At 37.3% G+C, this 27,219-nt stretch overlaps 1 protein-coding gene across 8 annotated transcripts in view; it reads left to right on the top strand.

Annotated features, from left to right (window-relative positions):
• The first annotated feature begins 8,913 nt into the window (after positions 1-8,913).
• Positions 8,914-27,219, top strand: part of PHF3 (PHD finger protein 3) — a 76,987-nt gene continuing 58,681 nt past the window's right edge. The window contains exons 1-3 of one of the 8 annotated variants that reach the window (XM_025419147.2): positions 9,236-9,365; positions 9,881-10,030; positions 19,736-20,002. In XM_025419147.2, coding sequence (XP_025274932.1) covers positions 19,759-20,002 — 244 coding nt within the window. In that variant the 5' untranslated portion in view covers positions 9,236-9,365; positions 9,881-10,030; positions 19,736-19,758. Of the gene's footprint in view, positions 9,051-9,232; positions 9,366-9,880; positions 10,031-19,735; positions 20,003-27,219 lie in introns of those variants that run through there. The other 7 variants (XM_025419146.3, XM_049092214.1, XM_035698165.2 and 4 more) reach the window with 7 other exon arrangements.

Below are 27,219 nucleotides of genomic sequence, written 5' to 3' on the forward strand. Positions count from 1 at the left end.
AATGTGGAGCTCCATCCCAGGATGCTGGGATCATGACCCAAGCTGATGGCAGACGTTTAATTGATTATAGCTTCATTTTATCATCCCAAACCTTAAACAGACGCCCAACACTACTAAAACATCTTTTCCATTTTCCTTGGTAAGCTTGCTTTTCTACTCCTAGAGACATCAACTTCATTGCTTCTCCTTTCTCCTCATATATTCCAATATGCCTCCTTTGCTTACTGTCAGTCATTAGGAAGAACTTCTTCATCCTCTCACAATAACAAAAACAACAGTTTTAACTGTAGCTTGACCCACTCGTCCCTCCTTTCAAATGGTGAGAGTATCCTTATGCCTACATAATGCTAACCTCCAAAGGTTTAGTGTTAGCATATAAACCAGCAAACTACTCACAAACACACAACTCTCCTTTAAGTAGACCTCTGTTGCCTCTTGCTGTTGCTCCATTTCTATGCTTCCCTTAACAATAAAACTTCAAGTCAGCTGCTATGCACGTTGTCTCTGTCTCAATATCTACTTTCTTCTGTTTCTACAGAGGGAGCTTTAGCTGCAAATCAACAAGTTTTTTTTTTTTTTTAACTTCAATCTTGATATTATTTCTTGGTTTCTTATGTGGCAAAGCCATCACTATGAATTGCACATCTTTTATTAGACACTATGAGTAAAAAACTGTTCTCAATTAACATAAAATAAATTACAGAAAGAAAATTCCGGCAAAGCAAAGCATACCCTTTGTAGAACATAATTATGAGAACAGCAGCAGAACCTACAGCGCCCAAGAGAGGGTTCAGCATGATTTGTGCTAATGCACATCAACTAAAGGTTTACTTTTCCATCTACCCAAAGTTAGCTCTCAATGTCTTAGTATGTGCAATAGCACTCAGAATATGCATACAAACATAAATATATCAGTGTCTATTAATGGCTGCTTTAAATATACATATCTTTAAAGAAAAATATTTCAGAATCAAGTGACATAAAGATCAGTGCTGTGTGGAGCAACATTAACCAAATAAGCTAGGCTATAAATGTGCTTACTGCTGGGGACACAGAAATGAAATGTCTTGGTCCTCTAAGAGCTCAAATTCTTTCCTTTTTTTTTTTTTCTTTCTAGATTTATTCATTTATTTGAGAGACAGAGACAGTGAATGCACAAGGGGGAGGGGAAGAAGGAAAGGAAAAGAATCTTAAGCAGATTCCCTGCAGAGCACAGAGCCTGACTCAGGGCTCCATCTCACGACCCTGAGACCATGACCTGGGCCAAAAGCAAGAGGTAGCCACTTGGACACTTAACCGACTCAGCCACCCAGGTGCCCCTCAGAGCTCAGATTCAAATGGAAAAGACAGCAGCCTAATAAGTTCTACAACAGAAATGTGTACAGGGTGCAAAGTGAATAATGAAGTATTATGCTTTGGGAGGGAGACAATTAGAAAAGATTTTATGAAAGAGACATGTGAGTAAGAGTTTGCCAAACAGAATTTTCCAGTAGAGAAAGAAGCATGTACAAAGGAAGGGAAGAGTGAGATAGCACCACAGAATTATGAGGAGTTTGGTGGCTGGACCATGAGAAGCAAGTCAAAGATATTTGTGAGTTGATATCGGATCATGCCTGATCTTACAAATCATGCTAAGAAATTAAACATAGGATTATATTTTAGTCAGGGTGGAACTTTGAAAGGTCATAGCAGAGAAGTAACATTATTTTTTTAAAAAATGTATTTATTTATGATTGAGAGAGAGAGAGAGAGAGAGAGGCAGAGACACAGGAGGAGGGAGAAGCAGGATATAAATATATCCTTTAAGTAGGCTCCGCACCCAGCTTGGAGCCCAGCATGGGCTCTATGTGGCACATGACCCTGAGATCAAATCCTGAGTGGAGATCAAGAGCAGGATGCTCAACCACCTGAGCCACCCAGGCACTCCAAGTTTTATATTTCCTTTAAAAATGTTATTACAAAAATAAATGTTATTACAGAGTTGTATGATTAACTGGGAAGAATCTTTACTGTATATTACTGATTTTTTTAAAAGCAAACAAAGCAATACAGATAGTAAATCCCATTTTGTATACAAATCTTTGCATAATCAACTTCTATTTCCTTTTTAAAAATTTTTATTTAAATTTAATTTGCCAACCTATAGTATAATACCCAATGCTCATCTAATCAAGTGCCCTCCTTAATGCCCATCACTGTTACTCCATCCCCCCACCTACCTCCCCTTCTTCAACTCTTCGTTTCCCAGAGTTAGGAGTCTCTCATGTTTTGTCTTTCTCTCTAATTTTTCTCCACTCAGTTTCCCCTCCTTTTCCATATGGTCCCTTTCACTATTTCTTATGTTTCACATATGAGTGAAACCAATTGACTTATTTCACTTAGCATAATACCCTCCAATCCTATCCACGGCAATGTAAATGATAGGTATTAATCCTTTATGACTGGCTGAGTAATATTCCATTTGTAGATATACCACAACTTCTTTATGCATTCATCTGTCGAAAGACTCTTTTTATTTTTTTTTTTGTTAAAGATTTATTTTATTTATTCATGAGAGACACACAGAGAGAGGCAGAGACATAGGCAGAGGGAGAAACAAGCTCTCTGCAGGGATCCCAATGCGGGACTTGATTCCAGATCCCAGGATCACTCAAAGGACTCTTCTTTAAAAGATATTTTATTTATTTATTAGAGAGAGAGAAAGAGATAGCAAGCGAAAGAGTCCTAAGAATGTAAATTCTGTATCAAAAAGTGTGTACATTTAAGGGCTTTTGAGGGACGCCTGGGTGGCTCAGTTGGTTAAGTGGCTGACTTCAGCTCAGGTCATGATCTTGGTGTCCTGGGGTTGAGCCCCACAGGCTTCCTGCTCAGTGGGGAGTCTGCTTCTCTCTCTCTCTCTCTCAAATAAATAAATAAATAAATAAATAAATAAATAAATAAATAATCTTTAAAAAATAAAGGCTTTTGGTACACTTTCCCAAAATTTTCTCTAGAAAATTATCAATTTGTATTCCATCCTTAGTATATGACAGTTTATCCATTCCACATCAACACTGAATTGTGACTTTTTAAAATATTTTACCTATCTGCCTGATGATATTTAATATGAAGTGATCATCTTCTGATACATTTGTTAAAGATTTATTTTCTTCTGGAGTCTTAAACATATCTGGAAATAATATTAGCATAAAATGTGAGATTGGGATCCAACTTTAACTTTTCCCCCAATTGTTGCCATGAAGCAAATAATCCTTTCCCTACAGACTTGAGATGGCATCTTTATTAGAGACAAAGATTTTATGGGGTGCCTGGGTGGCTCAGTCAGTTGAGTGTCTGCCTTCGGCTCAGGTGATGATCCCAGGGTCCTGGGATGGAGCCCTGCATCAGAATCCCTGTTCAGGGGCGAGCCTGCTTCTCTCTTTCTGCTGCTCCCCTTGCTTGTGCTCTCTCTGTCACATAAATAAATAAAATCTTTAAAATTTTTCATTTTATTTATGTTTATTTTTCTGCTTCCGGACTTTCTTTTCAACATCTTTACTGAGATGTAAATTCACATACCACACAACTAACCCATCTAAACTGTACAATTTAATGGTTTTTGGTATACTATATGATTAATTTTTGAAGAATGTGGTAAAACATATATAAAAGTTGCCATTTTAACCATGTTTCAATGTACAACTTAGTGGCATTAATTACATCCAGAATGTCCCATTATTTCTAAACTTTTTCATCATCCAAATGGAAACTCTGTAACCATTACAGCAAATCCTCATTCCCCCTGTTCCTAGCCTTCTTATTCTGTTAACTGACCATGTCTCTGTTCCCTAGAAGGTTTCATGCCATTTTTACTATAAGTTTATATATTCTTATGCTCAAATTGAATCCCCATATCCCACCCCTGCAGGTTACTTTTTTTTTTTTTTTTAACTTTGATGACTATATTAGCTCTGCCATTCTCTTAGATTAAAATTCTCTTGCCGGGGCATGTGGGTGGCTCAGTTGGTTGAGCCTTAGGCTCAGGTCCTGATCCCAAAATCCTGGGATTGGGTCCCACATTGGGCTCCTTGCTCAGCAGGGAGCCTGCTTCTCCCTCTCCTGCTCCCTCCGCTTTGCTCTCTCTCTCTCTCTCTCTGTCAAATAAATAAATAAAATCTTTAAAAAGGACTTGCCAAATTAAAAAACGAATGGCAAAACATTCATGGTTATTTTGAGGAGAACTGACATCTTCATTATATTGTTTTTCTCTACATAGAACATAGTAGTATGTCCTTATTTAGGTTTCTGTTTAAAAAAAATAACAGTTTCACTGAGATAAAATTTACATACCAGACAATTCATCCATTTGAAGTGTACAATTCAATTGTTCTTAGGAAATTGACAGATAGGTGTAACTATTATGACAGTAAATTTTAGAACATTGTTACCATTTTGAAAAGAAACTCTATACTTTTATTTATTTTTTTTTTAGATTTATTTATTTATTTATGAGAGAGAGAGAGAGAGAGAGAGGCAGAGACACAGGTAGAGGGAGAAGCAGGCCCCATGCAGGGAGCCCGATGTGGGACTCGATCCTGGGACTCCAGGATCGTGCCCTGGGCCAAAGGCAGGCGCCAAACCACTGAGCTACCCAGGGATCCCTGAAACTCTATACTTTTAGCCATCACTTCGCTATTACCCCTTCAACCACAGTCCTAAGCAACCACTAACCTGCTTTCTGGAAGAGGGCATTCCTGTCAGAAGTAACAGTATGAGCAGACTTTAGGTTGAGAGACAGCATGGATGTGTATAGGAAACAGTAAGAAGTTATATCCTGTTGTATCATAAATTTAAAAAACAGGTAATAGAAAAGAGGCTGAAGAGCTGGACAAGTGCCAATCCTAAAGTCACTGAGGAACATTATCACACTTATTTTATTTATTTATTTATTTTTAGAGAAAGAGAGAGAGAGATAGGAGGGAGGGACAGAGGGAGAGGGAGAGGGAGAGAGAGAATCTTAAGGAGGCCCCATGGTCAGAGCAGCAGGTAATAGTGAGAAAAGAGGCTGAAGAGATAGACAAGGGCCAATCTTAAAGTGTCTTAATGGTCATATTAAGAAGTTTGGATTTTATTCTTTTTATTTTGGAGAACCATGGAAAGATTTCAAGTAGGGAGGTGACATTGTCACCGAGGGACATTATCACACTTATTTATTTATTTATTTATTTATTTATTTATTTAAGAAGGAGAAAGAGATAGGAAGGAAGGGCAAAAAGAGATGGAGAGAGAGAATCTTAAGCAGACCCCATGGTCAGTGCAGAGCCCGGCAGGGGGGCTTGATCTCACAACCCTGAGATCATGACCTGAGCCAAAACTGAGAGTTGCATGTATCTGACTGAGCCAAGGTGTTCCTCATTATCACACTTTCTTTGTTAAAATATTTTCATTATTTTCACTCACAATATGTTAACCAGATAATGAATTATTTGTAGCTCCAGAACCACACAGATTTTCTGGAACTTTCTTGCCCTTGTAGGCATCAGTATGTCAGAAATACCTTTTTCCCTCTCCACGCCAGGTAAAGCATGAATACATGTCCTCTGTGCCAAGCACTGTCAAAGCACTTAATGGCAGAATTGATCCTTCCCTGTACCTTATAGTTGCTGAAGTCTGCAAAGGTGTTTTATGCCTTGTGCAGACCTGGTGCATGGAGAAATTTTATTTTATTGTTTGACCCAGCCTCTCTAGGCCCCCCTGATCTTTGGTACACCATGCAAATTATCTACCCTGGGTCGGGGCAGACACTTCCTTTTCACCTATTGTTTCCTGCTGAAAGCATGAGTAGCTAGCTGGGAGCTATCTTTCTGGAGAAAGTAGGCAAAAAAAAAAAAAAAATGTGTAGGAAGGGAGCAAGTGTGACAGAAGGACCAATGTATTCTGGATGAAGCCCCTAAATTCCACAATGACCTTAGTAAAATGAATTCAGAATATTTTGGTTCCACTGCTTTGATCCCATGTTTAAGAATAAAAACATTTCAATCTATCTAAACTAACATGAAAGTGTGTCTGTGTACGCAGAAAGTGTTTTCCAGAAAAAAAAACCCATTAAATATACTTGATAGTTTTATCGATTTTCCGTTTGCTGAGGTTAACTCTTCCCATTTTTTTTCATCTTTAGTGAACTGATACGTAGGGACCGATGTTTCAGTGATGACAAGCATTTTTCATATCAGACTCAACTTGCATACCAGCACTGTGAGCTGCCTTCCTTGGCCTCACTCTCTACCAGGCTCAGTTTTCCTGGGTAATGTTTTGCAAGATCCAAACTTTGTCAATTTTCATTTTTCCATCATTTTTTAGTCAAACAAGTATTAGCTGTTGTTACTTGTCCTGTTTTCTACCAAATTTAATTTTCCTGAGTTAATTTGGAGTTTTCAATGTTATCAATGCAATCTGATTTTCCAATAGGTCCTTTAACTAAAACAGAGTCCTTCATGCTGTTAAAGCCATTCTGAGTTTGTTTGTTTGTTTATTTGTTTGTTTATTTATTTATTTATTTATTTATGAAGGAGAAAGAGATAGGAGGGAGGGGGAAAAGGAGATGGAGAGAGAGAATCTTAAGCAGATCCCATGGTCAGTGCAGAGCCCGGCAGGGGGGCTTGATCTCACAACCCTGAGATCACTGACCTGAGCCAAAATTGAGAGTTGCATGTATCTGACTGAGCCACCCAAGGTGTTCCTCATTATCACACTTTCTTTGTTCCTCTTCTAGTAACGTTTTTATAGACTGATGATTCCTTCTAGTAACCTTTTTATAGACTGGGCAAAAGACATCGTGTTTATATCTGGAAGCGAAAAGCAAAGATGATTAATAAACAAATGTGAGCCTTGGTGCTTGACTGGTTCAAAATAATAGTCAAAACATCATACTTTGTGGTAAGCTTGTTGGCTTTTTTAGGATTAAAATCTTTATTTTGTGAATGTGACAGGCTTATCATTCTTGTATTTTCTTTTGAACTCCATTGTGGTTTTTTTTTTCATAAATTTACTAAAATTTCTTTAACAAGATAAATTTTCCCCAGTTCTTTCGAGGAAATTTTCCATCTCATGATTTTCCCTTTGAGTTCTAGTCTATTAAATCCCTTAGGATTGGATTTTGTTTATAATTTTATTCTTTCCTAACACCTTTTTCAAATTTCACATTGACGTCCAGAAGAGTAAAAATAAATTTAAGACTTATTTGTGCAATTCATCCCAGACATTCTAAGTGAAAAAAAAATTTGATCACTCATTTCTAGTTTCCTTTCTAAACAAAAACAAAAACAAAAACAAAAAACCTCATAAAAAAACAAACAACAAAGATTGTAAAACCAAGTTTTTAGGGATTGATGAGTCAAGGCAGGGGATGGAATTCTAGGATTCTAGTAGAATTAGGACAATCTAAACCTTGTGGAAGATCATTTGGTATTGGAAGTGCTTGAAATACCAAAAGACTGGAGAGAGTAAAGAAAAGCTCTTCACCACATGCCTGTGAGTTATTATCCTACTCTGCACAAATCTCACAAGGTGGACTACAGTTGGCCTGAGGCTTAAATCAACAAGTAAAGGTTTCTGAGGAGCCCAGCAGGTGCTGGCTATCATTCCTTAGTGGGTACTGTTATGGTCCTTGCAAAAAGGAGGCACAATCCCAGTGCTTAAAGGGACTCATTTTGGTCATGGGGATGACCAGCAACAATTACCTCACAGTGTCTATAGTGGGCTGAGACAGAGGTCAGCCCAAGCTGTGGGAGCTGTGGAAGCACATAACCCAGACCAGTGGTCTTCAAACTTTTCGGTCTCAGGACCCTTACACGCTCTTAAAAATTACTAAGGGACTTCCGAGAGCTTTTGTTTCTATGGGTTATTTACCATCGCAGGAGTTCAACCTAAGAGTCACAAAACATTAACAAAGTAACACTTTATTACACGTTACCGTAAATAATCTATTATGAAAAATACATTCTCCAACAGAACTGAATGAGAAGATGTGGCATTGCTTCAGGTGTTTGCACATTTCTTCAACGTCCGCGGATAGCTAGAATCTCCCATCCGCTTTTGCATTTAACCAGCTGCTACATGTTTTGGTTGAAGAAGATGAAGGAAATTCGGCCTTCTGCATATGTCACTGTCCAAGGACTGAAGCTCCTCTGAAAGGTGCCGGGAACCCTTCCTTCGGAGGATCCTCTTGATGCATTTTGAGAACTGCTGGCTTCGACCAGGAACGACCGTCGTCGGGGAAGGCCGCCGCCTGCGTCCCGAACAGCAGCTCTTTAGAGCCAAGGTGAGAATGGAGGCGGCGGATGGCGGATGGCGGCTCCGTGGTGCACGCCCAGCGGGGACTCCCGGGCAGGGGTCATCTGGTCTCCACTCTTGAAAGCGCACCCCGGTAAAGACGCGGATCGGTCGGACAGGCAAATCTGATCAGCCGTATCACATAAACTGCGAAGGCTGCGTGCTTCTCGCAATCGAGAAAAGCCGACCCGCGCCTGCCGCCTCCGCTGCCGGCCGCCGGGGAGCCGAGAGCTTCGGGCCCGCGGGTGTGCCGCGCCCTCGGCACCCTGGGAGGGGCGCGGAAGCGCGGCGGAGAGCCGCTGCCCGGGCCCCGCGGAGGCGCGGCCGGGAGGGCCCACAGCGCGCAGGCGCAGCGCGCAGGCCGCGGTCCCCGGAACGGTAAACAGTGGGGTCACGTGACGCGGCCCGGCTCCTGCCCCCGCGCCGCCGCCGCACGCCGATGGCTGCGGGGTCTCGCGCCGCCGCACGGTCCCCACGAGGCGAGCGACCCTCGGTCCCTGGGCGGCGGCGGCTGCTAAGACGCTACAGAGGGCGGCGCGGAAGCCAGGCTAGTGTCGTCAGCAGCAGCCGCTCGGCCCGGTGAGGAAAAGAGGCAGTGGCAGCGACGCCGACGTCCTGCGCGTACCCCCTCTCCCCGGCACCCACCGGGCCCCCTCCTCCTCCTCGCGGCGGCGGCGGCGGCGGCGGCGGCCACCATCTTCCTCTTGCTGCCAGTGGTAGCGCTCGTCTGGCGGAGCTGGGTGAGTTGCGGCTCCGGCCGCGGCCAGGGAGACGGGCAATCCTCCCCTCCCCCATCCCCTTCCACACGCACGGCGCCTCCGCGGGCCTCCCCGCCCCGCCCCTCCCCTCCCGCGGCGGACACTCCGCGCCTTTCTCCCGCGCAGCCGGGAAGCCTCGCCGGCCTCTTGCGCAACGTCCTCGGCCTGCCCGGGCCGCGCCTCTGTCGCCCGGGACCGTTTGGACCGCGGGCTGGGAGGGAGCCGCGGCGGCGAGGGCGCCTGGCGGAGGTTCGGGACCGCGGCCTCTCCCCGCCTCCTGCTCCCGGGCCTCGGGTGGTGAGTGTGCCCCGCCGCCGCCGCCGCCGCCGCCGCCGCCGCGCGGGCGGGCGGGCGGGCGGGCGCGCAGGCCCGGAGGCACCGCGGGCGCTGCCAGGAAGGCCTGGCCTGCAAGGGCCCCGGCCCCGGCCTGTCGGACCTCTTCCCTCCAGGGCAGCCCGGCCTTGAGCCCTGGGCCCGAGGTCTGGGCAGCCGGGATTGGCCTTTGCCGGCGAGGCCGAGCCCAGTCCTAGCTTTTGGGAGCGGGGGGAGTTGGCGCTCTGTGCATCCTCCCGCTTACCGCGCGCTTTTGTGCTCGGGACCCAAACTGTCGACTCCTTTTCATTAGTTTGAAATGGGAAGCCTAGAATCTGGCCTTCGGATAATACGAGTAATTTAATGAACCACTTGTCGATACGTGCGTGTTAATGGTGCTAAATAACTGATCACCTGACACGGGGGGGGGGGCGGGGAGGAGGGAGAAAGGGAGAGAATGTTGGTACCGCGCACAGCCCTGTTTCCCTTCTTCCCCCCAGCAGTGTGTTGCCGGGTCCGATGACCTTTTCCCACCTTTGGATTTTTAAATGCCATTTCCTAGAGACTAGGATTCAAGGTAGTTTGAATGCATGATTATTGGTGCTATTCAGGAATCATTTCGCAGATTATGATCATGGATAATCATTAATGTAAGTGGCAACAACGCTTTGATATCTGCCTCTGTAAAGTCTTCATTAAGTGTAGAGATACTTAATTTAACCTGAGACTTGGTTACTGAGCCTTTCCCAAACAAATGCTTACTACCGTTTTTTTTTTTTTAAGCTTAAAAAAATAAAAAAGAGAAAGATACAGTAAACTATTTAGGGAGTACCTAGTACATTGTTCTATTTAGTTACTATTTCGAGGTCGAACTTGTCTTCCTTTTTACTAACTGGTGGTTTGAGATCTTCCAAAACTACGCCTCCATTACTCATTCATTTCCTACCATTTTTTGATTCTTCAATGAAGTGTTTGGGATTGTGAAAATGTTTGTAGTTGTGTTTGTGGTTGGAAGGAGACATGAGTCGAAGAACCAAGAAATCTTTGCAGCGTTCTTCTGTTTTTGAATTTATGTATTCATTCCAGAACACAAGAGCTATGTAAAGATTATTATTTCGGATAGTTTTTATCTCCACTAGTACTCGACTTTTTCTTAATTATCTGTCCGATTCTTCTGTTTACTGGCCCCGTATTACAATAATGGATTTTTTTCTCCATCATCATTATCACTATTAATGTTTTAAAATACAAACTTCATTTCCTCACCATAGAAATATAATTTAAGAAGGGACATAGGAGCTATATTATTGCTCTGATTAAGCCACGCACGGTTCAGTCAATTCTTGAGCTGCAGAAAGACGTCTCAGCTGACGTGGGCCACTTTTTAAGTGTTCAGAATTACAACAATAGATTTTAAGCTTTATTTGGTAGCTGTACTCATGATTTTTCAGAAAGGATAACAGATGAGCTACTGGTGGGACCAGTTCCCCCTGTTTCTTTAATGGTTTATAGGTCCGTTTATTGAAGAGCATGAAAATGTAATTTATTATTACTACTTTTGCATCCTTTGGGAGGGTAGTGAACTTCCTTATCTATCACACTGCGTTAGTTTTGCATTCCATCCTATTGGGATAGACCTCGCAGAACTTCAGTTGATCCTTTGGTATGTATGCTCATCTGTTGCATATTCAAAGAAGTCAAATCTAAGAGAAAGTCGTCTGTGTAAATAAATAGAGGTGAAAATTAGTGTTGATTAAATGCAAATTTCAGGATAGAAAAGTGGAAAGGAAATTGTCTTTATGTCAAAATCCTTTAAAACCATACTATTAAAATTTGTATTGAGATTGGAATTCGTTAAGGTTGATAATCTTTGATTTATGTAATAGAATATTAATAAGACTATTATTGATAAAAGTTTGGGAGGCAGCAGTCAGCAATTTGGATTACTGTAAAATTATCCAGAGTTTAGTTTTTTTTTTTATGGAGTATGGATTATATTTGGAAAAAACTGGTGAATGTAAATTATCACACTGTTCTTGTTTTTTTTTGAGTACTAAAACATAATAATGGTTATCTTCCTCGGTAATATGGTGTTTCACTTTTTGATACATTTTGCTTTTAAATGTGCACTTTTTCCCATATTGTTTGTTTTTTTACACAGATTTCTCATGAAATCTGTTTTGCCTAATTTTTTTGTCTGAAGATAAGATCTTTTCTATTTTTTAATGAGATAATGAGATTTATTGATCAACATCTTAGGTTTGTGGATTACCCATAACTACTTCACCAGTGTCATGAAGTATCAGTGTTCTTGGAGGGTTGACTTCTAAATATTTTCATTCATTGATGTTTTAGGAAATCTTTCTGACAAGTGGCTGCTGGGTTTCTTTCTTGTGTGGAGTAGTACATCTTGTGCTCGGTTTCTCTCTTATTTCTTCTTGGAGCACCTCTGAGAATCCTGGAGTATCTTTTCAGAAGCATAAACATTTTTTAACTACAAAAATGACTTGGCAGATTGTTAGACACAGTATAGTTGCATGCTGAACAGCAGAAGATACTCCCTTTTTTTTTTTTTTTTTTTTTTTTAGTTGCTGCTCTTTGATTACTGGGAAAAGATACTGAGAGTATTGGTTTGGTTCAAAATATCTGAGACCTAGGTGCTGCTTGTACCCTCAAGAAGCCTAGGTTGAGAAACAATATTCAAAGACATGAGATGTTAAATCATTGTATTAGAGTTAAAAGAAGAAATTTCAAGACTTAAAAAAGGAATTGTGTGAGGAATTGCCATATGTATAGATGGGACACTTACTCCTATGCATTTTGTGCTTAGTTTAGATCATTTTTTAATGGTCAGGGGATTTTGGTTTCTATGATTATTTGTAACATGAAGAGAGGGAATGGATGAAGAGAAATAGTTTAATAAAAATTTCAAAATATTATCCAGAAATTGTAATCTGCACAATGTAACTTTATTAGATGAAGTTTTAAATGGCATAGTAGATTGTACAGAAAGGCTAAACTTTAATAATTTTGGTTCATTCATAATTTGTGTGAGTTGGCCACATGAAAACATTCTAAAATTGTAGACTGTGATAATAAATTGCAGAGTTTAGTTGATAACTTCTAAAATGATGTTTATACATAGAATAGCCACTGTAGTTTTATGTGTAGGGAGTTGCTAAGTGTGTATATTCTGACTTATTTTGGAGGAAGTGTGTGTCCCTTTGTTTTTAGTATTTGTAGGATTTCATTAGTGATACATTAAGAACAGAAACATAAGTAGGTGTTAATGTAAGTAGAGTGCATAAAATATAGTAGTTTAAACGTGTAGTCTCAGGAATCACACTGCCTGGGTTTCAGTTTGGGTATACTGGATATGTAATTCTGGGCAAATTACATAATGGTCTGGGTCTCAATTTGCTCATCTGCAAAATAGGTATAATAATTGCACCTGCCTCACAGGGTTGTTGGGAGGAACTAAAGAGAAAATGCATTACAATACACTGAGCGTATGGCCTGGCGGCACATAGTATATATACTATAGTACATTTTAGCTTGGTCTGTTACTACCTAGGCTATAGTTTTAGTGATGAACTGCTTCCACTCTTTCTATGGTTAATCCACACTGTTAATGCTTCCCATAATATGAATAGGGTATAGTTGTAAATATTGAAGTTTTAATTCAGTACAGTTGGCTAGTGTAATTCTGCTTTTGCCAGTTTCAGCTTGTACTTGATGGTTCTTTTTCTGGATTCTTAGGTTGGCTTTAGTTTTAGTATGGCAGATACTTTTTGGATTCTTTTATATTGATATAAGAATAATATACCTGGTAAATTCAGAAAAGTTATGAACCTTGCTGCTGCTTACAGATTTTAACCAATGAAACTAGAATAGAATTTGGTGTGTGTCTTTAGAGCAGTTGATTAGGTTGCATTGCTCTACAGAATTGTACTTTGTAGAATTGGATCATACTATCATGGTTTAACTGTTCAGTGATTTTCCTTTATCCTGGAGGCATAACCTATTTAATGTTGTTATATTATGGTGGTTAAGAACTGACCTTTATGTCAGAGCAGAATTGAGTCCCAGCTTTGTCACTTACTTATTCTGTAATATAGGGTGTAACTTTGCTAAACTTTAGCCCCACTTTTACAATTTGAGAATAATAATAGTACCTTCCTAGTTGTGTGGGTGTGAAGATTAAATGACATACATTTAGATTTAGCATAGTGCGTGGCACATAATAAATATTTAATGCAGTTTACTTTATAAACAGATAATATGGGGTAATGGTAAGTGTATTGATTCTTGAATGAAATTTTCTGGGTTCAGATTTCAGCCCCACCACTTACTATAGCAAGTAATTTAATCTCTTTAATCCTAATTAATTTCTTCCTTCATTTGTGTTTTTCTTCCTTTGTTTAATGGATTATACTATAGCATGATTGTGAGGATTAAATTAATTAATAAATGTAGAGCAGAGTTTCTTAACGTTAGCAGTTTTCTAGCTGGGTAATTCTTTGTTGTGGGGCTTTCCTAGTGCATTGTAGTATATTTACTAGATGCCAGTAGCCTGCCCTCCCGTTTTGATGGCCAAGTGTCCTCTGGAGGGGGCATAATCACCTCTGATTGAGAATTACTGATGTGAAGCGTGTAGAACATTGCCTGGTGTGAAATTAGAAAACCTCATTTCACATTTTTCATCACTGTTAGTGGTGGTACTTTTATTTTTCTACTACTACTACTTATTAGAAATTTGTTCATGGTATCGTGCCTGATGAATTGATGGCTTAATTTAAACTGTAATGTTGGGGCTAGAAGGCACCAAGTTTCCATTCCCAGGGGCCTGCATTTAGGTCTTGGCCTGGATTGCTTTTCCCCATTTTTGCATGGACCACTCTCTCTTTCCAGGTTTTGGCTTATATGTTGATTTATAATAAACAAGAGCTTAATTTACCGTTGTATGTAAAAACCCTCCTCCCCCCCATCACTATCACCTTGTTTAATTTTTTGTCATAGATTTTATAATATCCTGAATATATTTGTACCCCCCCCCCCCCATGCACATAAATCAGAGCATAGACTGCCTGAGAGAGCTTCATCGTGGAATAACTTCTTATGGCCTTTGATAGCTTTAATAATTTATTGTTAGGTTTAGATCTGTTTTTTTTTTAAGGTGATAATATGATAAAACATAGTTTTACTTTGAAGATGAGTCAAGATAGTTTTAATGTACTCTTGATGTAAAGGGGATTTTTGAAGAGGTGTAATTTGTGTGTGTGTGTGTGTGTGTGTGTGCTGTTGGTGCTTTCCAAATCTTTTTGCTTTCTATTCATACATGGAACAATACGTGCTGGTTTTTTCAGTGTAGACCAAATTTGGTTGCAGTATAATTTTTTGTGAATCAAGATAAAACAAGCATTTTAAAGCAGTAAATATCTTCAACTCAGCTTAAATTTTACTCAGAATGTTGGTAGTAATACTTATTTTTAAATTGCATTTTGAGTCTTTCTAAATGGTCTGTTAGGACCAAATTCTATCATTCATAATTAGCACATACTATTCCTTTTGCCTGGAGTATCCTCTGGATCTTGAAGATCCAGCTCATATATTACTTGCTTAGATTTTCTTAGCCTCATAAATTTCACCTTCCTCTCTGATACTGTCTGCAGTCCTTCAGTATGACACTTTCATATTTTGTTGTGATGTTTACATGTTGTTATATTTGTTTATATGTTTATACTCTTTTATATTGTGAGTTCCTTGAGTTTTGAAAATGGCATTTGTTTCACTGGTACCTATGATAACTAATTAAATGAAATATCCCATTCTCTGACTTAGCTGGATATATTTTATCATCTGTAAACGTGAGATGTGACTGTGAACTGAGAAATAATTTCTGGTTTTAGCATATATATTCCCAAAATATTTGTATTGATTTAATTGTATATATACATATCATTAGCCACTTAGCACACACCTTAGATAGGCTTATTATGTTATTTATTTATTGCCAATTTTATTTTATTATTTTTTTGTTAGGGAGGAGGGGTGGGAGGGGAGAGGGACTGAGAGAATATCAAGAAGTCTCCACGCTCAGCATGGCGTACAATTTGGGCTTGATCTCATAACCTTGAAGTCATGACCTGAGCTGAAATCAAGAGTTGGACACCTAACTGAGCCACTCGGGTGCTCCTTGAAGATTTTATTTTTAAATAATCTTGCTACACTCAGTTTTGGGCTTGAACTCAGAACCCTGAGATCAAGAGTCGGATGCTCCATGCAGCCAGGTGCCCCTGTTTTTTTTTTAATTTAAAGATTTTATTGATGAGAGACAGAGAAAGAGAGGCAGAGACACAGGCAGAGGGCAAAGCAGGCTCCATGCAGGGAGCTTAACGTGGGACTCGTTCCCCAGTCTCCAGGATCATGCCCTGGGCTGAAGGCGGCGCTAAACTTCTGAGCCACCTGGGCTGCCCCCCTGTTTTAATTATTACATTTATAATGCCAAATATAAGGAAGCATTTAAGTATAATTTCATTGTAAGAGATAGGAATTTGACTCAAGCAGTCTGCTTAATTAACATACTGAATCAACTCAGTTTTTCTCCTTAATTAGATCTGATTGTTTTTGTTTATCCACGTTATTAGATATCTCCCCACATTTTAGCTTTTAAAATATGGTTTTCAACAATATAATTTTTTAAAAGTTTATTTATTTACATAATCTCTACACTCAATGTTGGGCTTGAACTCATGACCTGAGATCAAGAGTCACCTGCTCTTCTGACTGAGCCAGCCAGCTGCCCCTTCTCTAAATGTAGATTAGTGTTTTAAAAAGGACTTATTTTAGAATAATTATAGATTTATAGAAGAATTGCTGATGTAGTATAGAGTTCCTATTATATGCTCTCATTCCAGTTTCTTGGTTGTTACATCTGACATAATGCTAGTGCCTTTGTCAGAACTAGAGATTAACATTAGTACATTGCTACTAACTAACTTCCAGATTTTATTCTGTTTTTATTGGTTTTTCTACTGTCCTTTTTCTTTTCCATGATCCAATCAAGTTTACCACTTCGAGTTAGTAGATGAGTGTGTTCATGTTAAGTGAGTTAATATTTTTACAATCAGCTTATATTTGTTTTTCAGTTTAGCATGGGAAATGTTATTTTGGATACTGAACACTTGAAACTGATTTTTAAAAATAAATTACTTAATTCTTCCATTAAATGTTACTTTCAAGATAGTCTTGTGGGATGACTGTATACCATCATTTTTGAAATTCTTCCTTGGAATTACCCCCAGAGCCAGTTGCAACTGCTTAAGAAAAGTTAGTCTTACTAATTTATAACAATTTTACAAGAGAACTCATCTTGTGATGTGTCCTGTAGAAATCATTTCTTGGGACCCTAAAGTTTGGAATGCTTTATACCCTATTCTGTATTGGCATATTAAAAATATCTCAGTGGCAGTTATTTAGTAAACATTTGAATGAATTAAAGATATTATTAAAGAAATGTAACTTTGTTATGCCAAGTCCTCCTCCTCATTTGACTATGGAAGCTTTTTCCCTGATTTGCTTATTTAAGTTCAGATAAAACACACTTTGTATGTTATATACCAGTTTGGCCACAAAGCTGTACTGGAAAGTTTGGTTCACCTATGTTGTTTACAATATGCTTTACCTTTTTTTTTTTTTTTTTTTTTCTTTTCTTCTTTAAAGACTGAATATTGTGTACCATTGAGATAAAAAAATATGCCACAGGCTCTTAAGGTACCTTTTATAAAGGAGTTATTGGGATGATTCACCGATAGCAGTGTTACTGAAAAAAAGGTTGCTTAATTAGGTCACTATTTAGAATGGGGTGGTCTTTCCTATAGCTTTGTGATTTGGGGCTGTGTGATCGTAATTTCTGAATGTTCTGATTGTCTCTGTCACTTGAAAGCACGTAGTAACAGACTGACTCCAGATGAAGTTGTAGAATTTACTTTTGAGACTCTGGGAATGAGTGCATTTTTAGTAGAATCAGCATATTTTTTTGTAGAAGGAAAGTTAACTATTTGCCTTTAGAACTGGAGTTGTCCTTTTTTTCTTTTTGATTTATCTGAGGAAAAAAAGATTACTATTTGGGATGCAACTTTGAAAAGGAGGTAGTCTTGGCCTGTAGCTTTTGGATGCCAACAGATTCAGACAAACTAATTTATCTGTAGGTCCAGCCACTTGGTTTTGTTAAACATTTAGTAAAATTTTTATAAATTATTTTTAATCACCAGAAATTTATTACACTAAAATTTTTTGGTCCCTAAAAACATATGAGTAGAAGTATTGGTGATGTATGATAGTTGAGCCTTTCCTAGGTAATGAGAATCAGATAACATTAGGGAATTAAAACTTTTCCTGACTTTTCACCTGCATTGTAAGTTATAATTTTCTTTTAATGTTATAATTAGAAGAATGTGTGTAAAATAACCAGCAAATCAATCAAATAATTATTTCAGTTTTTAAAATATTTTAATATAAGTTGCAAAATTTGAGGAGAGATGCTAAAATCCTGTTAAGAAGGGGATTGACTTTTGTGAGAATGAGGAAATTTTCTTTCCTTTTTTTAGGATTTTAAATTGAGTGGCATTAAACTTTGCACTTAAAATGAGCTGGTTGATGAATTTCAGTGGGTGTATATACTATACATTCAGGATTTAGGACATTTTCATCATCCCCTAAAGTATCTTCCTGTCCCTTTGCAATCTAGCCTTCTGTTATCCAAGGACCCAGGCAACTACTCATTTGTTAGAAAATTATGGAAAATTATTTTTTTTAAATATTTTATTCATGAGAGAGAGAGAGAGAGAGAGGCACACAGAGACACAGGCAGAGGGAGAAGCAGGCTTGTGCAAGGAGCCAGACGTGGGACTGGATCACACCCTGGGCTGAAGGCAGGCAGGCAGGCACCAAACCGCCTAACCACCCAGGGATCCCTGGAAAATTATTTTTAAAGAAGATCCTTTAATGAGTCAGATCTAGTCAACTTCTAGCTCTGTAGCTCGGTGTGAAAAAGGAGGAGATACGGCGAGGGCTGTGGAGTTTTGGAACCTGGGATTGAGTCTTGGCTATTTTATGATTTGGAGGGAAAACATTTAAGTTGTTTAAATTAATTTTGTTTCATAAAGGAAATTATTTACATGTACTTTTTATATAGAGTCTATTATTATTGGAAATACATGGGTTAAATTTAGGTAAAATGGTTAGCAGCATATAATATATAACCAGTAAATTGTTGGATGTCTTTGGACTTACCCTTCCTTTATCATTTTTATTGGGGAAAGAATCAGAGACAGTTTGGGGAAATTTGGGTAGATTTGGAGCCAAGCAAAAAAATTGGAATTTTGGAACCCAAGATGTTTCTCTGTTAGTCAATTTTCTAGCCAACTGAATATTAGATATTTTTTTGTTGATGCCTCCCCTTCCCCCATCATCTAGAATACATTGGTTCATTTTTTTCTGAAACTAGTATTGCAAGTAATTAAACTTTTGATTGATTGAGGCTCTTGTAGAGCATTAGATGACCTTTCTGAGCACTATCTAGTATCAGTAGGAAACTAGCTTGACATCTGTATATACCTCACATGACTCACTAAAATAAATTTAAATCTCTGATGTATTGTTTTCTTATCATTTATCTCATTTTATAATACATTTTATAATAAAGGAAATAATTTCCTCCACTAAAATGCGTGTATGTGCACATCTCTCTGCCTGTGTATGTGTAGTTTTTTGAGTTTTGGTTTGTTGGGTTTAATTAAGTTTCTTTCCATTTTTTCCTCCTATCCCTACAAACAACCTTTTCTCTATATATTACCTTTCTTTAAATGATTTAAATGCTTTGTAAATAAAACAAGGCTATTTTACAGTTTTAATAGTTATGGAACAGTAATTTAAATGATTTAATTTTGATTCTTTTATATGGATTATTGTAAAAGCAGCATCATTCTTCATTTATGAAAAGATTATGGTTAAAAAACGGTTTTTGTGGTTTAAGCCATGTCATTCTTTCAACTGTATCAAATTAATGGATTATATACATAGGGTTTTTTTTCCCCCTCAAAATAATGAATTGAGTAAAACATTTAATAGGATTTCTGGTAAAATGATATTCTACATGTGTGATGAAGAAACATTTAGTAAAGATTCGTTCTACATGTCCAAATGTTTATTCTAAAAACAGTGAGGATTTTTTTTAAACAATTCAGAAATACCTGAGTGTGTTCTTAGACTCAAAATTATTAAAATAATTTGGTTTTAGGTGATTATCAATTGATAGCTTTATTTCTTATGGTATTTTTTTTGTCTTTCTATAGGGCTGAAAGACACAGAAGTCTTCATGGATATAGTTGATACATTTAATCATTTAATTCCTACTGAACACTTAGATGATGCCCTATTTCTAGGATCCAACCTGGAGAATGAAGTCTGTGAGGATTTTAGTACAAGTCAAAATGTCTTAGAGGACTCGCTGAAGAACATGCTCAGCGATAAGGATCCTATGCTAGGATCTGCAAGTAACCAGTTCTGTTTGCCTGTTTTGGATAGCAATGATCCCAATTTCCAGATGCCTTGTTCAACAGGTAATTCTTACTTTTTTTTTTTTTTTTTTTTTTAGTCTGCAATTTAAAATAAAAAATTTTCAGCAGCATCTTTTTTTTTTCTTTTTCTTTTTTTTTTTTTTGGTGAGGGTAGTGAATTTAGGGTTCTTTAATATGAATTTAGAGCTTCTTTTCTAGAAATCAGAATTAGACTTTAAATTTTCTTCCAAAGAGTGTGGAATTAATTATCTTCAAGGATATTATGGATATAGATAGGATGATCATATAATTTATTATCCATAGGAGGATACTTTTTTAGAATTACAGGGGTGCTGTTAATAGTTAGTTACATCATGACAGAAAGTATAAATTGGGACTCTCCCTAGAAAAAGGGGTTTCCCTAAGAAATTGGGACATTCATTATGTCATCCTAGGCCTGCTGGAGTCAAGGGGAACTGCCGAATTGTCCTTTTTCAGTGCCCCTCCCAGCCCTTCAAATTTAATATATTGTGTGCTTCCATTTCAGATATTTTGGCATTTTGTACATGTATCTTAAAATCAGAGAAAGAACTCTAGATTTGTGCTGTCCAACTTAGTAACCACTAGTCACATAATAACTGTTAATCACTTGAGAGGAGTCCAGTCTTAACTGAAATGTGCTGTAAAGTGCACATTAGATTTTAAAGACTCAATATTGAAAAAGAATGTGAAATATATTTTATCAGTTTTTTAATGTTGATTATATTTGTGATATTTTAGATACTTTTGGTTAAAACATGAATAGAATTAATTTCACCTTATTTAAACCTTTTTTTTTAAAGTGACTACTTGAAAATATAAAATTACGTATGTGGCTTGCATTATATTTCTATTGGATAGCACTGCTCTGGGTTCTGTAGTGGAAGTAACTGAAAGATTGAGGATAGTAACTTTCTGGAAGGCTAGTCTAATTCTTAAGAAATTACTTCAGAGATGTTAATATATGGAAGAAGTAGGTTTTCTTTTATTAAGCAAAGCAAATATTACAACAAACTTTGGGGCAATTAGCTATTCTGTAAGCTAAAATTAAATAAAGGAAAATCAGCCTCAAGTGGAGAAGTTAGGCTTTCCTTCACTGTTCCCTAGAGTAATTCACAGGTTTATGTAATGTTGATCTGTCTTTCAATGCCTCTTGACTTCTGCACTAGTTTTTCAGTATAGTTTTTGTTTCCTTTTAATATTTTCTACCTAATATTTTAATAATATTTAAAGTTTGGATTAGGCTGGCCTGCTATTCATCCATAAATTTGTCAGATTATTCTGCTTGAAGACCTCAACACTGACTATTAGGAATCTTTTCATTTTAACAACTCTTTAATGCTGAGGTCTTTTGAATTGCTTGCTAATGGTTTATCTCGAATTATATACATTGTATTGTGTTATTTCATAGGTTTACATTGTTTTTGTTGTATTCTAAATGTTATAAAGCTTTTAAAATTTTGTTTTATGTATGCATTGTTCAAGTTTTTTTACTTTGGTTCCTATGTCAGTACAGTGTACCTAATTATCTTTATTGTCAAGTGCTTTTGACAGTTCTTGGTTGCATACATAGTTTCACAGTTCATTCCAAATTCAGGAAAAACATTTATTGAGTACTTATGTGTTTGTTACTGGAAATGTAGTTACTCTTAAGTATGTTATGATAGGTCTGAAATTGGCAAATGTGTCATCTTGTTAGACTTCTTCATTTATAAAAATTACAGCCTTTTTATGGGACCAGTATTCCTACTTTCTCTTCCCCTTATTAAAAAAAAATTGTTTTCTGTTGATATGAAAAGATTTTAATGATGTTCTTGAGTTTGAACATTTCTTTTGTTAATAGAAGACTTAGAACATCTTTATTGAAATATTTGATTTTTTTGAGGTATTACTAATTATTTGTGATTCTATTATGTTACAAACTAACTTTTTTGAGAAGTTAAGTAGAATTATTATCTAAATTTTTGAATTTTAAAATGCTACAATTTATCTTGGTTCTGAAGCAGAACTGTTTGTATTACTATGTATGTAGTATATGTGTTTTTAAGTTATGTAGAGTATTTGTGGAGGATAAACTAAATAATAAAGTTCTTCTGTCTAGGATTGTTTAGATTTATTTGTGCCACCAGGTAGGGCATTTATCTCGATTGCTTCAAAGTTCCTTTTGCCTTTTGGGATATTTGGTTGAGTAAAAGACCTGTGTATATCCTAATGATAGCAAAATGGAAATCATTTAAATTAAAAAAAAATTTTTTTTGACGTAATTTTAGATTTAAAAGAAAGTTGGAAAGAAGACATAAACTAGTGAAAACCTTATATGGACAACTTTTATAAGTTTTAGCTATTCACATATTACTTCGCTTTTAGTTATACAATAAAAAAGGATATCGTTTTTATCCAGATGTTTTGTATGTGGGTCCATAGTTTTACTAATTATCTAGACTTACCTTTAGCAAGGAAATGATTCTGGCAATATTCATGTCAGTAAAAGCTATAGATTATGGTTATTTTGTAACCTTGGTTTTGACAGTGTTAAAACTAGAAAACAATGTAAGTGTTGGTTTTGTTCTCTGCTATGCTAAACAGAGTTGATTTGCTGTAGTTGTTAAAGACCAGTTTTTTGTTGACATAGTTGAGTGGCTTGTGTATATTTCAGTTGTCTCCAGAAATCATAGAGTAGCTTTAAAAATTACAAAAATAGGAAAGAAACATGGAAGATTACTTTTAGGGCTCTGTTCAAGGGAAAGAAGTTAGGATGCTAATTGTTTCATTTTGGGAGCTAACCAGTAGATTTCTCATCCCCCCCCTTTTTAAAAAAAGATTTTATTTATTTATTCGTGAGACACACATACACACACACACACAGAGGCAGAGACATAGGCAGAGAGAGAAACAGGCTCCATGCAGGGAGCCTGATGTGGGACTTGATCCCAGGACTTTATGATCACGCCCAGGGCCGAAGGCAGATGCTTAACCACTGAGCTACCCAGGTGTCCCTCTTATCCCTTTTTTTTTAATGCATTTGACTCCAAATTATTTCTTTATGTATATAATTGCAGTGTTTACATAATGGTTTTTAGATTTGCCCAGTAAACATTTTTTTTTTTTTTAACTCCAGTAAGGAAAATCATTAAGTATTGGGGAAATGTTTGGTCTTGATGTTCAAGCCAGTTATTGTTTTTTTTTGTTTTGTTTTTAAGATTTTATGTATTTATTCATGAGAGACACAGAGAGGCAGAGACACACAGGCAGAGGGAGAAGCAGGCTCCCCTCAAGGAGTCCGATGTGGGACTCGATCCTGGATCCTGGGATCATGCCCTGAGCCGAAGGCAAACGCTCAACTTCTGAGCCTACCCAGGCGACCCAGTTATTGGTATTCTTTTAAAATCCTGTTAGCCTTAAAATAAAAATATTTGCCCAAATAATAGGTTCAAAATGCCAAATATATTATTTATATATACCACTTAAAGAATGTATATAAAATAATCAAAATGGTATTTGAAAACCTGGTAGTATAGAGTGTCATGAAGAAATACTTTCTCTCTCATTTTAAAACATGTTCCCAGGCAGCCCTGGTGGCTCAATGGTTTAGTGCCGCCTTTGGCCCAGAGCGTGATCCTGGAGACCCGGGATCGAGTCCCACGTCGGGCTCCCTGCATGGAGCCCGGTCCTCTCTCTGCCTGTGTCTCTGCGCTTCTCTCTCTCTCTCATGAATACATAAATAAAATCTTAAAAAAAAAACAAAACCATGTTCCCCTTTTACATAGATGCCTGTGATTCATAAATGTGAAGCAGATCTCGATTTGACCATTTCTTTACATGGTATATAGAAAAGAAAAGTTCAGTGACTGTAATTTGATTTATTTTCTTAAGACTAGGAAGATAGATACATTGTAGATATATGGGTATTCAGAGTAGCCCTTCATTCAAGTAGCACTCATAGCTACTGTACCCTGCAGTGATAATCAAGGTGTCCTTTCCAGGCTACATTATGGCTAACAAAATCTTCATTCACTAAATTAAAAAAAAAAAAAAAAAAAAAAAAAAGTCCCTCCTGTTGCATGGTTTTTAGAGATTAAACAACTTAAAAAGTCATTACATTTTTACAGGTATCTAGCATATTGACTAATAGTTGATTCATATTGTTCACTTAAATATTTTTTTTCAACTATAAAGGAAAATTTCTCTTAACATGCACATGTGATAGTTACTTTCCTATCATGAATGACATTGGTAATACATGACATCAAGCAGTTTTGTTTAATAAGAATTTTAGCTTGTATTGCTTTCCTCTCAGCAAAGTATTGTAATACTTAAGACTGGTTTTATAAGCCTTGTAGCTAGTATGATTTGGTTCCTTTTTTGGCACACGGGTTTTTAATAAATCATAGCTCTGTAGTTGGGGCTTCATTAGAGGCAGAATTCATTTAGGTAATATTAGAAAAATGTGTACTTGTTTTGAAAAAATAATGGGTGTTTTAGTGCATCACTTGATGTGTTTAAAAGGTCTTTGCAAGTTTTTATGGCTTCATGTTTCTCTTGGACATTTCTAATTAAACAGTACATTGAACTAAACACAGTGGACCTTTGGTCCAATAAAATCCTGTTTTCAGATTTTAATTATTGTTCTTGTCCATACTTTATTTGTGGGAGTGGCAAACTCTTTGTGTAAATTATTTAGATATGTGGGTCCAACTATACATATAAATCCATTCCATATTTTCACTGGGTCCTTTTTCACTGTTTCTGTTTATTATTCTGAGTGGTAGTGTTTTTTTGTTTTTGTTTTTTTCTTGTGCCATTGCAAGAAGTCAATGAACCTCTTGTGTGGTTGATCTTTTTGAGAATTACATTTGAACAAGAAAATACAAACTTAATACATGTAAGTAAAGTAGTTATACGAATAAGATGAAATATATTGGTGTATACTGTCAATTTTAGAGTAACTGATCAGTCCTGTCAGAACATGCATAGCCTTATAACTTGATTTCTTAAGATTGATTATTAATATTAAATATCATATTGAGTTCTTAGGGGTTTTGTCAAAAGTGGGTATGTTTAGAAGAAAGCAAACAGAAAAGAGTAGAAAGGTTTGTAGAGTTAGAGATGTAATTTAGTGGAGGAGAGAATGCTGGAAGGTGGAAAGAGTAGAGTATATTAACAGCCATAAATCCTTGAAAGTTTGTCACATTGGCTAGAGATTTGACCTTTTAATGAATAATGGGAAAGAGCTAGACCCATTTGATAGCAGTTAGAGCTACAGTTTGGCTAAAAGAAAGAACTTGGGGTTCTCCAAATATCAAGTAATAGTTTCCTGAGGATATCAATTTATCCTTTTTTTTATAGTTGACTTTTGCTCACCTTACTTTGCTTGATGTAATATAAAGTCATGTATGTATTAATTTTTCTTTGCATTGACTGAGCATTTAATTTTCTGTCCTCCTAATTTAAAATCTGAAATCATGTCTTCATCACTATATCTGTAATTAATGTCTTTCATTTTTTCATTTTTATCACTTAAAATTTATTTCATTATTATTCCTGTAGCCCGTTGCTTATTTCACTTAAAATACAAACCTTGGATCAAGAGTAGAACAGTTTTTATTCTTTGGGTTGCTGACTCAATCTTTTATTTAACTTGCACATCTATGCTGCTACAACAGGCTGCTTTTTTCAAGGCTTTGAACATTTGGTTCTGTGGAATCTACCTTTTTTCGGGATGTGTGCCTCACAGGGCCCTCTGTCATTGTATTGCTCTTGTCTAGGTATGCCATTCTCCAGGCCTGTGTTGAATATCTGTCATCCTTGAGCTTTATTGCGCTCCTTGAGTAGAGAGCTGTTGTTTTCCTGTATTTCATTTTCTTTATCTGTGCCCTCTTACTGACATTCTTAGTAACTTTCTTTCTAATAGCATCATATTTGAGTAATAATTTGCTTTTATATACAAAACAAAGTTGAACATCACCTTTTCTTAAAATTTTAAAAACCTTGCTTCTTAGCCTTCCTGCATCTGGTATTGTGGATGGGTTGTCTGATTTCTTGTATGAGAGTTTTGCTTTGTTAGGTGGCCATCCCTGACCCCTGCTTTGGGATCTTTTCTTTATCTTTTGGTGTTTAGTATTTCATTTTTGTTGGACACTTGGTGGGCCTTTTCCATTTTTGTGTGTGTGTGTGTGTGTGTGTTTAAGATTTTATTTATTTATTCATGAGAGACACAGAGAGAGACAGAAACCTAGGCAGAGGGAGAAGCAGGCTCTATGCAGGGAGCCCGATGTGGGACTCGATCCCCAAACTGGGATCATGCCCTGAGCCAAAGGCAGATGCTCAACCACTGAGCCACCCAGGCATCCGGGCCTTTTCAATTTGAAGAGTGTTTGAAGAATGATCCCTTCGGCTTTGTGAAATTTTCTTCTTCTTCTTTCTTCTTCTTCTTCTTTCTTCTTTCTCTTTCTTCTTCTTCTTCTTCCTCCTTCCTTCTTCTTCTTCTCTGCTAGTAGACCAATTTTGGCTTTTTTTAGAGCCAATTCTTTAAATCTCTTTCTTGCATCTTTACCATCTTCTGTTTTATGTCTTTTTAACGTTCACTGCCATATTTTTGTCTCTTTGAATATTTAATTTTGACAATTATATTATTGTTTCTAAGAACTCTTGTGTTTATTCATACCATTTAAAGAAATATTTCAAGAACATTTTTTTATTAAGTTCTATACCCAGTGTGAGGCTTGAACTCAACCCTAAGAGTCACATGCTGTACCTACTGAGCCAGCCAGGAGCCCCTATTCATACCATTTTAAAATAGTTTTCTTTTGTCATAGGGATATATTTTATAGTCTAAATTGTTTTTTGTATTTGTATATTTTGATCTTTCTCAGGTGTTGCAAGCTTTTTCCAAATGTCTAATTATTTTTGGTTGCTTGTTGATGTTTAAACTGGGAGAATTGGAAATTTATGTCAGGTTTGCTGTGGGATAAATGAATGTTTGCTAAATAGCCTACGGTTATTTGGGGGGAATCTTTGAATAACAGAGTGAAAAGCACTTTATCATTAGGTGTTACCTGCTCTAGTCTCTCCAGCTTGTTCATTTAGTTAGTTTCAGTTTAGGGTTAAGAAAAGACTGTCTTGCTTGGAATTCAGTGCTTGGCTTCAGGCCTTGCTGGGTATATTAAAGTCAGTAGAAGGGATGAGGTTGTCTTCTCAGGATGTTCGTCCCTAAGTTAATTCTATATTTCTAGCCCAGTCAT

This window comes from Canis lupus, chromosome 12 (assembly GCF_003254725.2).
Source record: "Canis lupus dingo isolate Sandy chromosome 12, ASM325472v2, whole genome shotgun sequence".
In the NCBI taxonomy this organism is placed as follows: Eukaryota; Metazoa; Chordata; class Mammalia; order Carnivora; family Canidae; genus Canis; species Canis lupus.